The sequence below is a fragment of the Halichoeres trimaculatus genome, unplaced genomic scaffold, assembly GCF_033239565.1.
Source record: "Halichoeres trimaculatus isolate MK-OKI-2021-1 unplaced genomic scaffold, fHalTri1.1 fHalTri1_scaffold_8, whole genome shotgun sequence".
Lineage (NCBI taxonomy): Eukaryota > Metazoa > Chordata > Actinopteri > Labriformes > Labridae > Halichoeres > Halichoeres trimaculatus.
The window spans coordinates 27582746-27600229 of NW_027437186.1; the positions used below are offsets into that span (position 1 = coordinate 27582746).

Sequence of the window (17484 nt, forward strand, 5' to 3'; positions counted from 1 at the left end):
CCAAAAATATGAAATCTCTTTGTTCCCATCTGCTAATCTTTCCCTTTTTTTATCCCTCCACAGTCTTATTCAGAGGCTGGACGGAAAGTCCAAGGACATTTCCAAGATCGCAGCCGATATCACTCAGAATGTGTCTCTGCGGCAAGGCATGGAGAGGAAGAAAGTCATCCAGCACATCAGAGGACTCTACAAGACCGATCTGAGCGCCAGCAGACACTGGCAGGAGCTAGTGCAGCAGCTCACACATGACCGGTGGGCAAAGAAACTCATCTCCCATGAGCACTGAGTGGTTAAACACTAATTTAAGGATGCTGAGCTTGAGTTTCTCAGAACACAGCGGGGCTCACACAAACCTCTGCGAAACACACAAGATCTCATTTTGTCTGTATATTAATCAGTTTACAGACAGATTTATTGATTGCTATAACACATAAATATGTAGAGGTTTGAAAATCTCCACACATCACTCTGGACATCCAGCATTGGTACATTATATCAATGTTTGAAACATGGGAAAGTAGGATACCCCCTCTTTAAACCTTATATTCTTACATTCAGTGAAAACTAACTGAAGATGTGATTTAGTGTTTGAAGCACAGACTGTATATAGAGTGGACAGCATGGCTCCGCCATTTACCATTGTACGGTTTTGAAGCCAAAATACCCCAGTCACAGGCGCCGCAATTGTGCAGCCTGAGTCTGTGCAGTAGAGACTATGAGGGACTCTGGGAGACTCTGAGTGGAGCCAGGTGACAAAAATGTTGATTATTTTTTTTCTTTCCAGAGTCTAACCTCTTCTTGGCTCTCCCTTCTGACATATTTTACAATTCCTAAAAAAAAAAAATACACAAGAACTGCAGCTGTTAATCATCGTTAAATGTAACGTAAAACCTTGTTTTTAGCTTCTTGTAACTAATAAAAACTAAACTTTTCAGAAAAAGAGAACTTGAATACAAGGCAGCCAAATGGTATCTTCAAAATCACCACAACAATCAGACCAGAGAAACATTTCTACGAGGTGTATTAATTTTTTTAAGTTTGACCACAGCCCATCTGGAATGACCGGAGAGACAAATTTTTTTGACCTATACTGCAGCCAGCCACCAGGGGGAGCAGTTTTTGTGGCAACTTCACTTATAGCTGAGCAAGATGACGTCCATGTTTTTTGTACAGTCTGTGGTTTGAATGGGCTGTCTTGTCTGTGTTTCAGGGCCGTTTGGTACGACCAGACTTCTTACCCCACATCATGGCAGCTGGACCCCACCGAGGGCCCAAACAGGGAGAGACGGCGGCTGCAGAGATGCTACCTCACCATCCCCAACAAATACCTGCTGAAGGACAGGCGCAAACCAGAAGGTGAGGAACCACTCTGACTTTTTAAAAACTTTACAAGAGTTTGTTTTGTGTCCTCTGTTTACTGCTGATGAAATGTGATCCTTCAGACTGCAGTCAGAGATGTTCTCTGACACATTCTTCCAATTTCATTTGGTTGTGTGTCTATTAAAGTGTCTTGATCCCCAAAGGAGGACTGCCTACCGTCCTTGTTTTAAGGACACCGATCACTGAGTGACATAGCACCTCCTCCTCTGTCTCCGTTGGCTGATTAAATAGTAATAATAATAATGGTACATTTTATTTGTGGGCGCCTTTTATGACACTCAAGGTCCCCTTGCATAAAAAAGTATAGTTTCATAAAAACGAGAACACAATTGATTACATAAAAACAACCATCAGCAGAAGTGAGGATGGCATGGTCAAACACAAAAGGCTAATCGAAACAAATGAGTTTTAAGGTGTGATTTAAAAGTGGAAAGACAGATGGTCCCAGATGGTATGAGGAAGAGAGGTCTAGAGATAGGGAGGGGCAGCTCAGCTAAAAGTTAAGAATTAGGGATACTTCCCGGCTGTCTCTGGAACAAATTTTTAGTGTTTGGGGGGGGGGGTAACAGGTTGGGTTTAGAGTCAGGTGTAGCTTCCTCATGGTCTTTTATTGTTCTTAATTTCCCCTCCTTCTCTTGTGAAGACACAGCAAAGCCAGCATTATCCTTCCTCTTTGAGGATAAGACCCACTCCTCCTTCTCCTCCACGGTCAAAGACAAAGCAACCAGTGAGCCCATCAGGTATGATCCTCCCTCTTCTATCTCTGCATGTCAGTAAGACTTTTTTAAATATTACACCTCTCTCAGGGAGCCCAGAGAGTCTAAATGAAGCACATAAATGTCCCCTCAGCTCGTGCTACAGAGAGAAGTGTTCATGCTTTATTCAGGTAGTGGATTCCTCATTTGAGAGATGTCTCTTTGTCTTCAGGTTCACCCGACGGTGCATCAGCGTCGCCCCCTCCAGAGAGACGGCAGGAGAGCTGCTGCTGGGTAAGGCGCTGACCGTCATTCACAGCTTCTGCGTGTGTTTAACAGTCAGTCAGTCACCGAGAGTAATGTGTCCTCTCTCTGAAGACTTCTGTCCTCGCTTTAAACACAGCTGTGTTACCTTCACACTCAAACGTTTCAGTCATCAAATCTCACTCTACCTGCTCTGTCTCACAGGGAAGTCTGGGATGTATTTTGTGGAGGACAACATCGCTGATGCTCATGACAACCAGGTAAAACAGGACCCAAGTTCAAGAGTATCTAAATGAGTTAAAATTTTGAATACTTTAGGAAAAACAAATATCTCACTGTCCAACAACCAAGTCTTGAACATCTTTCAGGGTTAAAAGAAAGTATTCTGGAATGTTGCCAAGAATTATTTTAAAGAAAAGATAAGTATTCCAGAATCTTACTCAAAATATTTTCAAAGACAAAGGGAAGGATCCAAAATCTTGACTGGAACAGTTTTTAACATCAAGTAAAGTATTCTGGAATGCTCAATGGAATGGTTTTCATCCTAAAGGAACATATTCCTGAATGTTGCAAGGACAGGTTTTTTTTTTTTGATCAAGGTCTGTTTATTAAGAAAAAAGGATCATCACAATGTGAGAAAACAATCATTGAACATACATATTTTTTTGTTCAAACCCAAAACCCACCCTCAACCCCAGCCAGCCAGACAAAGTAATAATAATAATATATACATTTATACTGCAATGTCTTTTGCCTCTACGCCTTCAAAATAGGTAAGAAAAGGTTTCCAAATATCATAAAATTTTTGGACAGAACCTTTTAGTGTGTGTCTTATCTTTTCTAACTGAATGTAATACATTACGTCTCTGACCCAAAGCCCATACACAGGTGGGCATACATCCTTCCAATTCAACAAAATTCTCCTACGAGCCAAAAGTACACTAAAAGAAATTAAACTACCTTGTGCTTTTGATAAGCGATTATCCAAAGTCACTCCAAATATTGCAATGAACGGGCAAGGACTTAGGGAAAAACCACATATTTTAGAAAAAGTATCAAAGATATTTTTCCAAAAATTCTGCAATTTAGAACAGGTCCAGAACATATGTAATAACGAGGCTGGTTCTTGTCTACAGCGGTCACATGTAGGGTCAAAGTCGTCTCTGATCTTACTCAATCTAGTTTTTGACCAATGAAGTCGATGTACAACTTTAAATTGTATTATTGTATGCCTGAGACAAATGGATGAAGAAAAAATTCTGTCAATAATATTTTTCCAGGTCTCATCTGAAATCGGTACACTCAGATCTTCCTCCCATCTATATTTAAGTGTCTGCAGTGTAGACATCTTATACTTATTTAACAACCCATAGATAACACTTATCAGGCGCCTGACTGTGGGTTTGAGCTTGAAGATATCGTCCAGAAGCGATGGGGAGGGAGAAGATGGGAAGGAGTCCATGTTGGAGACGATGAAATGTCTAATTTGTAGGTACCTGAAAAAGTGAGATCCAGGAATATCATATTTAGTCCTCAGCTGCTCAAAAGAGCTGAAGACATTGTCATTGAAGAGCTCATACATTGATGTGATTCCCAAATCTGTCCAGATGCTAAAAGACTTATCAATCATTGATGGAGGAAACATACAATGGCTCTGGGGTGGTGCAAACAAGGATAATGCTGTCAATTTGAAGTGACTCTTGAACTGATTCCATAATTTTATTGAATGTATAACAAGAGGGTTTGAAGTAAAGTTGGAAATGGGTTTTTGCAAAGGTAACTTTGCACATAACAAAGATTTAAGTGTGACCTGTTTCACTGACAATTTTTCAAGGGTTGCCCATGATGGTAAATTATCATCCACTTGTACCCAGTAAAGTATTGCTTTTATATTGGATGCCCAGTAGTAAAATAAGAAGTTTGGGAGTGCCAAGCCTCCCGCGCTCCGGGGCCTTTGTAGTACACTTTGCTTTAGTCTCGGTGGTTTTTTGTTCCAGATGAAAGAGGAAATTTGACTGTTTATATTCTTAAAAAAAGATTTGGTTAGAAATATTGGAAGACATTGAAACAAATACAAAAATTTAGGAAAAATGTTCATTTTAATGATATTAATTCTGCCACCAAGCGAAAGAGGCAGCAACTCCCATCTTCCAAGATCTTGTTTTAGCTTTGATAGTGACACCTGATAATTCGCTTTAAATAAATCTTTGTGATTTCGTGTAATCCATATGCCTAAGTATTTAAATTTATTGTAACTGAGTTTAAAAGGATCTAGAACAGTTGACGATTCCCCTATTACTCTACCAATGGGCATGGCTTCACTTTTTTCAAAATTTACCTTATATCCTGAAATTGCTCCAAACTCCTTAAGCAAATCTAAAATTTTTGGAAGACTATGTGAAGGATCTGCAATAAACAAAAGCATATCATCCGCATAAAGCGAGACTTTATGCTCAGTCTCTCCACGAAGAATCCCTTTGATGTCAGATCGCTGTCTTAAAGCAATTGCCAAGGGTTCAATCACCAATGTAAAGAGGAGGGGTGACAAAGGACACCCTTGCCTCGTACCGCGCTGGAGCCGAAAATACTTAGATAAATTACTATTAGTTCGAACAGCCGCGACCGGCGAGGAGTATAACACTTTAATCCAGGAAATAAAGTTTGTCCCGAATCCAAACCGTCTAAGAGTGGCAAAATGAAAATCCCATCTCACCCGATCAAACGCCTTTTCGGCATCAAGTGACACTACTACTTCAGCAGCATCTTTGTCAGATTGGTTATAAATAATATTTAATACACGTCGAATATTGAAAAAAGAAAATCTGTTTTTAATAAAACCTGTTTGATCGGGTGAGATGATGGATGGCAAGACCCTTTCCAAGCGATGAGCCAGCAACTTAGCAAGAATCTTTGTGTCCACATTTAGTAGGGATATTGGGCGGTATGAGCTACAATTAAGACTGCTTCTATCTTTCTTAAGAATTAAAGAAATAACTGCTTGGCGCATTGTCGGTGGTAAAGACTGTGAGATGAATGATTCCTCAAATGTAGACTTTAACAATGGAATAATCTGAGGAGCAAATTCCTTATAAAATTCAGATGGAAACCCATCTGGACCTGGAGATTTCCCAGATTGTAAGCTCCTCAAAGCCCTATGAATTTCAAGATCAGAAATTGGTTCCTCCAAACTATTAGCTGCATCTGTCTCAAGTAAAGGAATATTCAGATTTTCAAAGAAATTATCTATATTCGAGTGATCACCAGATGAAGTACAACTGTATAAATTTTGATAATATTGCAGAAAACTATCGTTTATGTCTAAATTGCTTGTATATTTTATCCCTTGATCATTTTGTATTTCAGCTATAGCTTGGTTAGCTGTCCTTTGTCGCAACTGCTGCGCTAAAAGTTTGCCTGTCTTCTCACCATGTTCATATGTGCCGCTTCGGGATTTAGAAAGAAGATGTTCAGCTTGTTTTGTGGACAAAAGATTATATTCGGTTTGTAATTGCAATCGTTGTTTATATAATATAGGGGAGGGAGAAATACTATATGCAGCATCTAATTTAACAATTTGATCAGCCAATTTAGTGAGATGCTCCGTTGCGGCCCTCTTCTGTTTTGCGCAAAAGGAAATAATCTGACCCCTCAAATATGCCTTAAGAGATTCCCATACAGTAGAGTGTGAAACTTCTGAGGTTTGATTTATACTGACAAAAAATTCAATTTGAGATCGCAAAAAATGTTTAAATTCTTCATCTGCAAGCAGTAGCGGATTAAATCTCCAGGGCCGATAGTTACAACTTACATTTGGAATCCGTAATGAGAGAGCAACAGGGGAATGATCTGAAATGACCATGGCCTTGTAGTCACAATCTGCAACAAGAGGAAGGAGTTTCTTATCTAACAAAAAATAATCTATTCGAGAAAATGTTCTATGAACATTTGAAAAAAAAGAAAATTTGCGTGAGGACGGGTTCCGAAATCTCCAAACATCAGCCAAACCATAAGTATCCAAAAAAGAGTGAATTACATGTACTGATTTAGCAACAGGAATAACCCTCTGAGAACTGCGATCCAAAGAGGATAAGGCAATGTTTAGGTCCCCACCAACAATGACATTATGTGATGCCATACATGGCAGTCGTGAAAAAACATCACTAAAAAAACTGGAGTCATCCCAATTGGGGGCATAAATGTTTGCCAGCACCAAAGGGAATCCATATACTTTCCCTGCAACAATAATAAATCGTCCATTTGGGTCAGCGTCAATATTAGTAGCCACAAAAGGTAAGGATTTGTTAATTATAATTGCAGTGCCTCGTGATTTAGAATTAAATTTTGAATGGTACACTTGGCCTATCCAACCACCTCTAAGTCTGGAGTGATCAGAAATGCGCAGGTGTGTTTCTTGAAGAAACGCTATGTCGGCCTTAAGCTGATGTAAATGGGTAAGAACTTTTTTCCGTTTGACTGGGTGGTTCAGAGATTTTACATTCCAACTCACAAAATTTATCAAGCAATCACTCAACGAAGAAGTCATAGTGGTTACAGATATTTAAGTATGAGCATTGCAACTGAAAAGAAGGTAGATAAACATAAACATTGCAATACAACCCATGAGAAAACAACAACAACAACAACAAAAAATACTGTCTGGCTGGTCCCCAACCTCCCCCAAAAAATGAACTTGGTCTCCTAATAGAACCTGGTGACCATTCCAACAAAAAACCATCACACATAAATCCACACGATTCGTGCTTATTTGGTAACCTATTGAGCCAAAACAAAACAAAGTTGGCTCCCGCTAAGCTTAAATACAACCTACATTCATTGAACTTTTCAAATAGCTGGCTAAGACCGATGTAATGAAACAAAAGCCACGTAGAATTAGTGTTCGGTACAGATATAGAGTCAATACAGAGTTAGATTTACCAAACCTCTATAGAAGTTGCACGCTCCCACGAAGCTGGTTCGTGTCCCCATTCCTAGGTTTTAATCACGTATTTTCTAATGTAATCCATTGCAGCAGTAGGATCCACAAACTCCTTTTCTTCTCCATTGTGTGTAATGCGGAGCCGTGCAGGAAACATTATGCCAAACCGGACACCTGGTTGATCACGGAGAAGTTTTCGGGCTTCTGTGAAAGCAGCCCGATTCCGAGCAACAGATGGGGTGAAGTCAGGGAATATGGCCACGGACTGTCCGTTTAACATCAGCGGAGCCTGGGTTCGGGCTCGGCGCAATACCTCCGCGCAGTCCTGGTAGTAATGGAGCTTCGCTATGATGGCACGCGGCTTCCCTCCAGGACGCCGTGGGACAAGGCTCCTGTGTGCGCGATCAATGAGGACATTCTTGTCCATGTGCAGGACTTCTCTCAGTAACCGGGTCACAGCCGTAGAGGTACTTGAATCTGGGGTCTCTGGAACGCCTAAAATGCGAATATTGCACCTTCTCATTCTACCTTCCAGGTCATCGCATTTATTTTTCAGATCAGTCATCTCTTTCTTCAGGACAGTTACTGTGGTTTGTAGAGTGGTCACTTCGTCACTCCAAGTGGACAGTCCGTTCTCAAGATCCCTCACCGTGGTCTTGACTTCCTCAATTTCTTTCCGCGTCGCTTCCTTGCAGTTAGCGATCTCCTCCTTCACCTCCCGCAACTGCGTCTTAATGTCGTCAAAATCTTCAGCGAGTGCCTTCTTTAACTCCTCCTTCAGTACCCCAGCAATATCCTTCTTGATAGACAAGAGAAGCTCAGACTTTAACTCCGCGGTGTCCATCTCGCTCTGATTGAGCTGTTCCTTCGCGCGGGGACTAGCGTTAGTATTAGCATTGGAGCTACTTGGGCTAGCCGCTGCTTTCGGGGTCTTCGGATTACTCTCGTCTGGGGATGAGCCGGGCCTAGTCGTCGCTGATCCGTGATATTTATATTTCCTCAGACTCGACGCCATTTCACCCAAAAAAATGAAAACGTTGGAAGTATTGGTATCTTATGAACGTTCTTCAGTTGTCTATATATTCAAGCAGGCTGTAAAAATGTACTTTATGAAACTTAAAAATCGTAATTAGCGGGAGCCTCCAAAAACAGGACTTACTCCATGGTCTGCTCAGTAGCGCCCCGCAAGGACAGGTTTTAAGAAAGTAGTCCGGAATTATACTCAGAATGTTTCTTGTGATTAACTGAAGTATTCCAGAACGTTGCCAAAGATAGCTTTAAAGATCAAAAGAAGATTCCAGAATGTTTCCCATAACAGTTTTAAAAGTAGAGAAAGTATTCCAAAATGAAGGTAAAGGAAAGTAGTCTGCAGTGTTACCTGGATTGTTTCAAAGATAAATGAATGCATTCTGGAATATTGATTAAACTGTGTTTGAAGTTAAAGTTGAATTGTGTTTTCTTCAGATAAATAAAAGTGTTTCAGATTGTCGTCAAGAAGCATTTAAAAAAATCAGAGACAAGGTCTTGGATTGTTGCCAGGAGTGGTTTTGATAATTAAGAAAAGCATTCTGGGATGTTATCTAGAATGGTTTTGAACCTATAGAAGAATATTCCAGAATTTTGCTCTAAGTGGTATTAAATATAGTGGAAAGTATTCTGGAATATTGCTCAAACTGAGCTTGGAGACAAAGGGGCAATATTCCAAGATGTTAAGCAGAATTGCTTTAAAAATAAAGGAATGCATTCTGGAATGTTGCCTTGAAAGGTTTAATAGATTTAAGAAAATATTCTTGAATATTTCTTGGAACTGTTTTTAAGTTAAAAAAAGGGAATTATTCAAGAATGTTGCTAAGAAAGGTTTTGACAGATTGTGGACGTTTTCTGAAATGTTGACTCAAGCAACTTTGTTTTGTTCAGGATAGCTGTTGCTGGCTGAAAGTAATTATTTCAGAATGTAAAACAGAAAGGTTTTTAAGAAGTATTTGAAATGTTGCTGTGAATTGTTGCGGAGATAAGCAAAAGTGATCTGGAATGTTGCTCAGAATTGATTTTAAATATAAGGTGAAGTATTGTGGAATGTATCACCATTACCAGGGAGTGGTTAAAAGGAAACTTTCACATGACCAATTAAATGGTCTAAACTCAAAGATCTGTTCCCTGTTAGTACTGGTTTGTGTCTAGATAAAACCTTAGAACAGCTGGGTCTCTAGTCTGAGCCTGTGGTATGATAACTGTCTGCTTTATTTAACTTTTACATCCACTGAGCTCAGAGGAGTGCTAGGGGTTATCCTCTGTGCAGCGTGGATCCACCTGCTGACTTCAACACACCTGATGTGTTTATTTGTCTGGACAGGTCCTTCAAGGAGAGACGGAGGCCCCCTCTTTCTCCTGGACGTACGAGGAGATCAAGGAGGTGCACAAGCGCTGGTGGCAGCTGAGGGACAACGCTGTAGAGATTTTCCTCACTAATGGGCGCACCCTGCTGTTGGCCTTCGACAACACCAAGGTGAGGGTAAAGAGATGTAGAAAGGGACAGAAAAAAGCTCAAGAACAGAAGTGGAGAGTGGGTTCTCTGTGTCATTGTGACAAAGACCTGAATCAGTAAAAAGATGACCCAGCTGATTATGAGAGGGTAAATTCAGAGCAGGTTTCATTCAAATATTAAAATGCTTCCACAAAGGATGGACTGCGACAGAAACGACAAGGTGAAAGACTCACTGATGGAAAAGTTGTACAAATAGATAAATCAGTGCGAAAGTGAAAAAAGACATTTTCTGTGAGAGTACAGAGTTGATGTCTTTTTGGACCTTTAATTTTCCTTTTAAAGGTCTGTATTTTTACCAAGTTGTGGCACACTGAGGGATGTTTTGGAGCAAATGCTCTCTCAAACAGAGACAAAGACAGGTCTTTAGGAAAGTAAACACCATCTTCATGGTTCTGGTTGAGGGGTTATATATCAGTTTAACTGGACACAGCCTTCAAATTACTTTGTCTCCATTTACCACGCTTCATTGTGATAGTTGTGACTATTTACATCCAGGTAGTTGGGGTTTGGAGCATCATGGTAGTAGACATTACCAAAGCTATAGCTACAGCTAGTGAAGGGGGGCTGTATTACAGTTTAGACACAACATACAATCATCGTATCAGGCCTGCAATAATAAAAAGTAATGATGATTTGTTTAATTAATATTTTTAGTGCAGACTGGCAAGAATGACAATGTTAAACTGTTTAGCCAATAGGACAATCACACACTTTTTTTAGTCTCATACATCCAACCCTGCAAAAATTTCTCTTTTGTAAGCATATTTTCCTTAGTATCTTTGCAGTGTCATTATTAACATAATCAGATGCTGAAATGAGCATTAAGTTCCAATTTCTTATGCTGAGAATTGGTGCTAACGGAGAGAAGCTGCAGTTCCTTTAGTTTCCACCAGAGGCTGACTGCCAAAGTGTATCAAACCCAATTAAGCACAATGAAATCAACAGGGTAAACTGACCAAATGAGTTTATAAGTAAATAACAGGTCAGTATAGTGACTATCAGGCTGATAAAAGGTAAATAAAACACCAATAAAAGAAGAACTTCTCTGTTTGAAGTGTCTCATCTCGTGTTTACACCATTCTGATTCTTAAAACCAAAAACTCTTGAGTTTTCCCCCCGTGTTCCCTAAAGTCCTCATTCTGTAACTCCTTGTTCTTCTCGCCTCAGTTCCGTGATGATGTCTTCCACAACATCCTGACCTCTGACCTCCCCAACCTGCTGGAGCACGGGAACATCACAGCGCTCACCCAGCTGTGGGGCTCGGGTCAAATATCCAACTTTGAGTACCTCACACATCTCAACAAGCACGCTGGACGCTCCTTCAATGACCTCATGCAGTACCCGGTGTTCCCGTTCATCCTGAGAGACTACACGAGTGAGACCATCGACCTGCAGGACCCAAACATCTACAGGTCAGTCACTTTTTAAACTCTTCCTCTTCTGGTGTAAGCATGAGTTATCACACTCCGCCTGCAAAAATAAACCCTCTAAATAAACCAGATCCTTTCCTGTCTTATTTTTTAAATATTTAAAAGTGTGATGTCTCACTCTGAGATATTTTTAGCCAGCTCTCACCTTGTTTATGCCAGAGATACTCGGCGCTAGATTTCTAAACAGAGAGGTATCACGATGAGTATTTGATCTTTATTTTTGTATCTTCACGTAGGAATCTGAGCAAACCCATCGCGGTGCAGTCAAAGGAGAAGGAGGATCGATATGTGGATAACTACAGGGTAAGGCCAGCTCCTTGCTTCTGTTTTTCGTCTTGTATGTGAAGAAGACACGTCACTAAATGTGTGTCTGTGTGTGTTTTTTGTGCAGTACCTGGAGGAGGAGTACAGGAAGGGCGTGCGTGAAGACGACCCCATGCCTCCCGTCCAGCCATACCACTATGGCTCACACTACTCCAACAGCGGCACCGTGCTGCACTTCCTCGTGCGGATGCCTCCGTTTACAAAGATGTTTCTTGCTTATCAGGGTGAGACTCCAACTTTAGAAAAACTCCTTCTGCTTTGTCTTTCACATTTCACACAGAGGTTTTAATAAACAGACAAAACACACCTCCAGAAAGCTGTTTGATGCTGTAATCGTGTCACCGTCTCGTCACGTTTGACCATGAAAGGCTGCTTCCTCTTTACACTCCTCCCTCCATTTTCTCCTCCCTCCTCTGATCCTGTGAGCTGTCTTTTTATGTGATGGTAAATGTATTCAGCGGGCATGCTTTCCGAGGTCATGAAAGGGGATCTTTTCAATCAGTGAGCCGAATCTGTAATTAGATTGTCTTTGGACTTCATCAGACCAGAGCTTTGATATTCCCGACCGGACGTTCCACTCCATGAACACCACGTGGCGTCTGTCCTCCTACGAGTCCATGACGGACGTGAAGGAGCTCATCCCCGAGTTTTTCTACCTCCCAGAATTCCTCGTCAACAGAGAGGGTAATTACTTTCACCTCTGTGCTTTTTAATCTTTGCACTTTTCATTTTAAACCTCCAGGTCCAAAATAGTTCAGACGCTGTGGGAAAAGAAGCTAAAATACTGATTTTCAAAGGTTTGCAAATCATTCAAAGTCTTTATTTGATTGGAAAATGGTGCAAAGATAACATATTATAAGTTAAAACAGACAAATTTTCTATATATGATTAAGTTATTTTAAGTGTGATGCCAGCACACGCTTCAAAAACTTTGAGACAGGGACATTTCTTGCTCTCCCTGAGCTCTAAAACTTTAATTTTCGTCTTCCAGGTTTTGATTTTGGAGTTCGACAGAATGGTGAGCGGGTAAATCACGTCAACTTGCCTCCCTGGGCACGAAACGACCCCCGTCTCTTCATCCTGATTCACCGGCAGGCGCTGGAGTCGGACCAGGTCTCCCAAACTCTGTGTCAGTGGATCGATCTGGTGTTTGGTCTGAAGCAGAAAGGAAAAGCCGCCGTCCAGGCCATCAATGTCTTCCACCCTGCAGTAAGCACACACTTGTGTTTTATATCTTTGATCTCCTGTACGTGTTGTGGTGCTGATGGAGCGTTTCTTCGTCTCTCTTCCACAGACTTATTTTGGGATGGATGTGTCGGCTGTGGAGGACCCGGTTCAGCGCCGTGCTCTGGAAACAATGATAAAGACGTACGGTCAGACGCCCCGGCAGCTCTTCAGTGCATCTCACGCCAGCAGAGCCGGACCCAAACTCATGATGGAGGGCGAGCTGCCGGCGGCCATGGGGCTCCTGGTTCAGCTGGCCTTCAGAGAGACTCGAGAGCAGGCAAAGGAAATCGTCTGCCCGGTAATCTTCCCTCCTCTGTGGACACTCCTGCCTCCTGTTGTGCAGCGAGGGAGACTTGAATTAATTCATCATACCTGAAATGATCTGCTGCTCACCCAGTAATGTCCTACTCCCCCCCACAGAGCCCGCTGCCATGGATCAAAGGTCTAAAATGGGGTGAATATGTGGGTTCGCCCTCCGCTCCGGACCCAGTGGTGTGTTTCAGTCAGCCTCACGGGGAAAGGTTTGGTTCCTTGCTGGCTCTGCCCACACGAGCCATTTGTGGACTGTCCCGCAAGTTCTGCCTCATGATGATTTACAGCAAAGAGCAGGGTGAGTGAGGAAGGGGGTTATCTGTACAGCACACAGAGTGAATAGAAATCAACAAATTGACAATGTCTGGACACTTGAATGTGCTTTCTCTGCTCCAGGTGTTAGGAGCATGCACAGCACCGACATCCAGTGGTCAGCTATCCTGAGCTGGGGGTACGCAGACAACATCCTGAGGCTGAAAAGCAAACAGAGCGAGCCACCGATCAACTTCATCCAGTGTTCACAGCTTCACCAGGTACACCTAAATGAGTTACCATTCAGAACAACTGGTTTACACTTCTGTGTTAATTATCTACTGTAGTGGGAGATCATGAAATCTGGTCTTTGTGTCCACAACACCCTGTAATACCCCGGCCGTGCACATGTGGGTAGTGCGATTTTTATGCTTAGATCGCAATTTTCTACTTCAACTTTGTTTTCCACGTATTGTGTTTAGTGGAAGCTAAAAATCCTTCTTTTACAGCCCGTTAGAAGGATTATGTATTCCACCTGATCAAGCAGCGCCACAGGTTTCCTCAGGAGGAGCCGGGAATTTTTCTGGAGAGTGGGATGTCTGGGCAGAATTTTTTCAGACTGCACTCTCAAGTCGCATTCAGAAAATGAATAGCACATAAACGATGCTGTGATGATGTGCGGCCAGTGCACGGCCAATGTATGGTCAGCACATGTCAATTCAGGATTCATGTGCAGGAAATACCATGCTGCCCAGGGGAACCAATCACAGGACTTGTGTTTTGCATTGTCTTGATGTTTGGCGTTCTAATGGAGCTGAATGCACATCAAGCTACACAGACTGTAGCATAGACTACATCATTGATTCAACCCTGAAGTATTAACCAGCCTTTAAAAAGATTAACAAATGGAGGTAACCTGTGCTTTACTGAGTTTTCAAACCACTCACTGTGTTCACAGTGCGTGCCGAAATCCACACAAACTGAAATATCCTTACAACTGCTTTAAATTTTATGTATTTATTTTTTTAAGTCTAATATTTACGTAATATGTTTACAAAATCCCTACTTCTGGTATGGCCTAGCAGTCTAGGCTGCTGATGTTAGACCTCAAGTGGTTGTCCCAAACTCTAATCTAACCTGCAAATATATATAAATATATATATATATATATATATATATATATATATATATATATATACCCTTACATTTATCACACTATAAGGATATAGTTTTGTTCAACCTTTAAAAATCAGTGTTTCAGGTATGATGGTCTCTACTCCTGTATTATATCCACCCACAAGGGTGTGCCTCAGGGCTATCTTTATGGTCCACTTTTATTTAATATCCATGTATTGTAATGTGGGTCAAAATGCAAAAAAATAATACTTTATATTTTACATGCTGATGACACCATTCTTTATTGTATATTATTTGTTCACTGTTGTGAATAGATAGATAGATAGATAGATAGATAGATAGATAGATAGATAGATAGATAGATAGATAGATAGATAGATAGATAGATAGAATTTATTGTCATTGTGACATGTAAAATGCACAACGAAATTTAAAATTGCCATACAGTTGGTGCAACATTAAAACTACAACATAAAAAACACAGCACAACAGTAAAACAACAGTGATGAATATAAAACAACAATACAAAAATCATTTCATTTGCCATTGCACAGTCCCATAATTGTAAAAGTGCTGTTAATGCTTGTTTTTTGCAGCGTTAAGGGTGGTTATTGCTGTTGGATAGAAACTGTTTTTTAATCTGTTTGTTCTTGTTTTGATTGTCCTGTACCGTCTGCCTGATGGCAGCAGTTCAAACATGGAGTGGCCTGGGTGAAAAGTGTCCTTTAAGATTTTCTGGGCTCTATTAAAACAGAGAACACTGTGCAGTTCGTCTAGTGAGGGGAGGAGGCAGCCCACGATTTTCTGGGCTGTGTCAATCACCCTCTGAAGCACAGTTCTCTGGGCGACTGTGCAGCTTGTGAACCACACACACAAACAGTATGTCAGTACTGGCTCAATGCAGCACCTGTAGAAGGACACAAGCAGTTTCTGTCTGGTGTTGTTCTTCCTGAGAACCCTCAAGAAGTGAAGTCTCTGCTGCGCCTTTTTGAGCACCTCTGTGCTGTTCACGTTCCATGTCAACCCCTCCTCAATGTGGACCCCCAGGAAACGGAAGTGTGAATCTCCAGTCCAGTGTTGGAGATTTTACTCAGTGTTTGGACGGCTGCATCTGGTTAGCCCAAACAGAATTTCAAAGCACTTGGGTTTTCTGCTCTCTCATCCCCGAAAAAATAAATAGAAACCTTAAAACTCAGAGAGCTTGGACGCTTAAATTGCAATTACAAGAGTAAAGTCAAACGCTCCATGAGGTGTTAGCCCTCAAGCTTTCTTATCCTTTCTGAATGAATGCTTAAAAAGGGAAAAAACCCAAGAAGCTGGTGTAAGCATTTACAATGCTTACAAATTCTAAAATGAAAAATTTTGACTGAAGCAGCTTGTTGTTTTCAGATTACCTGGGTCCATTACCAACTCTTGGATAGTTTCTCCTTATTGAACATTTTAGCTCTTGTGACTTTTGCTTTCTGTTTCATGCTGCTGACTGTTTTAGACGGGTCTCTCTTAAGAAAGAGATTTTTAATCTTGATGAAAACAACAGCATGAATCAAGGGTCAAAATAACAGATTATTCTGAATAAAAAGATCCAAACCGTATTCGAGGTGTTTAAACACAGTCTGGAGGTTTGATCCTGAGATATTTAAAGACCCCATCAGCTGATCTGATTCAGTTATTTCCTGATATAAAGACACGCTCTGAAGTCTTCAATCCAGTGTAAAAACAGAATCCGCTCAGCTGGTTAAAGGTTTTTCTGGTCTGTGTTTAGTGTTATATAACTGTGCTCTGATGTTTGACCGATGACCCGTCATTCGCACCGTCCAATCACCTTTCTCCATTTCCCCTTCAGGTGACCAGCTGCGCCTGGGTGCCCGATGGCTGCCAGCTATTTACGGGCAGCAAGTGTGGAGTCATCACCGCCTACAGCAACCGCTTCACCAGCACCACGGTGGGTTTCCATGGCAACGTCTCCCCCTCCTCTAACCTCCCGCCTCCACATCAACAACCGCCCACCTCCCATCACCCCCTCCTCTGTCCCCTCCCCCTGCTGTCCACCACGGCCTCTCCGCTCACACGCTCGGCTCCATTAGTCACATCACAGTTGTCCTTGAAACACATTTACAGCGCCACTACGAGAGTGATTAGAGGAGTTTGGTCAACAGAGGGTCGTCATAGCGCCCAAACAAACACATGTCTGCTTTTCTTTCGACTCTGAAGACGATTACAGTAGAGTTTCATTTGATAAGTTTAAATCTACAGGAGGTCAAAAAACAAGAATTTGACAATAAATCATTTTTTTTATCCGCTCTGCATCTGGTTTCTAATGTTTGTTTGTGTTTGTAAATGTGCTCTTCCAGCCCTCAGAGATGGAGGTAGAGTCTCAGGTTCACCTGTATGGACACACAGGTGAAGTCACCAACCTGTTTGTCTGCAAACCCTACAGCATCTTGATCAGCGCCAGCAGAGATGGCACCTGCATCCTGTGGGACCTCAACAGGTCAGTGCATTTGGAGGAATACAAGAGGATGAAGGGTCCTGTGTGTGTGTGTGTGTGTGTGTGTTGTGTGTCTGAAACGCTGTGTGTGTGTGTTTTCAGGCTCTGTTATGTACAAAGCCTCACAGGACACAAAAGCCCCGTCACTGCCGTGTCTGCAAGCGAAACTACCGGCGACATCGCCACCATCTGTGACTCAGGTGAGTAACCCTGAATCATATCTCTGATCCAGACCCACTCAGTGCGCTCCAGCTTTGTGAACACGCGTTTCTTTGCACTCAGTGGGCGGCGGCAGTGACTTGCGGCTGTGGACAGTGAATGGTGACCTCATTGGACATGTCCACTGCAGGGAGATCATCTGCTCTGTGGCGTTTTCCAACCAGCCCGAGGGCGTTTCTGTCAACGTCATCGCAGGCGGGCTGGAGAACGGCGTGGTCAGGTGAGCAAATGGAACCCTGAACCAAACTGGGAAACACTGATGTGATGATTAGTTT

General features: G+C 41.8%; 1 protein-coding gene across 4 annotated transcripts in view; it reads left to right on the forward strand.

Moving 5' to 3' along the window:
- Window positions 1-17484, forward strand: part of lyst (lysosomal trafficking regulator) — an 86662-nt gene that overhangs the window by 64928 nt on the left and 4250 nt on the right. For all 4 annotated transcript variants that reach the window (XM_074675226.1, XM_074675228.1, XM_074675227.1 and 1 more), the window contains 18 exons: window positions 64-252; window positions 1211-1356; window positions 2024-2120; window positions 2308-2369; window positions 2544-2599; window positions 9629-9781; window positions 10988-11232; window positions 11487-11553; window positions 11642-11798; window positions 12118-12258; window positions 12566-12783; window positions 12869-13099; window positions 13222-13411; window positions 13510-13646; window positions 16346-16444; window positions 16854-16993; window positions 17093-17190; window positions 17273-17429. In XM_074675226.1, the coding sequence (XP_074531327.1) occupies window positions 64-252; window positions 1211-1356; window positions 2024-2120; window positions 2308-2369; window positions 2544-2599; window positions 9629-9781; window positions 10988-11232; window positions 11487-11553; window positions 11642-11798; window positions 12118-12258; window positions 12566-12783; window positions 12869-13099; window positions 13222-13411; window positions 13510-13646; window positions 16346-16444; window positions 16854-16993; window positions 17093-17190; window positions 17273-17429 (2583 nt within the window). The remainder of the gene's footprint in view (window positions 1-63; window positions 253-1210; window positions 1357-2023; window positions 2121-2307; window positions 2370-2543; window positions 2600-9628; window positions 9782-10987; window positions 11233-11486; window positions 11554-11641; window positions 11799-12117; window positions 12259-12565; window positions 12784-12868; window positions 13100-13221; window positions 13412-13509; window positions 13647-16345; window positions 16445-16853; window positions 16994-17092; window positions 17191-17272; window positions 17430-17484) is intronic.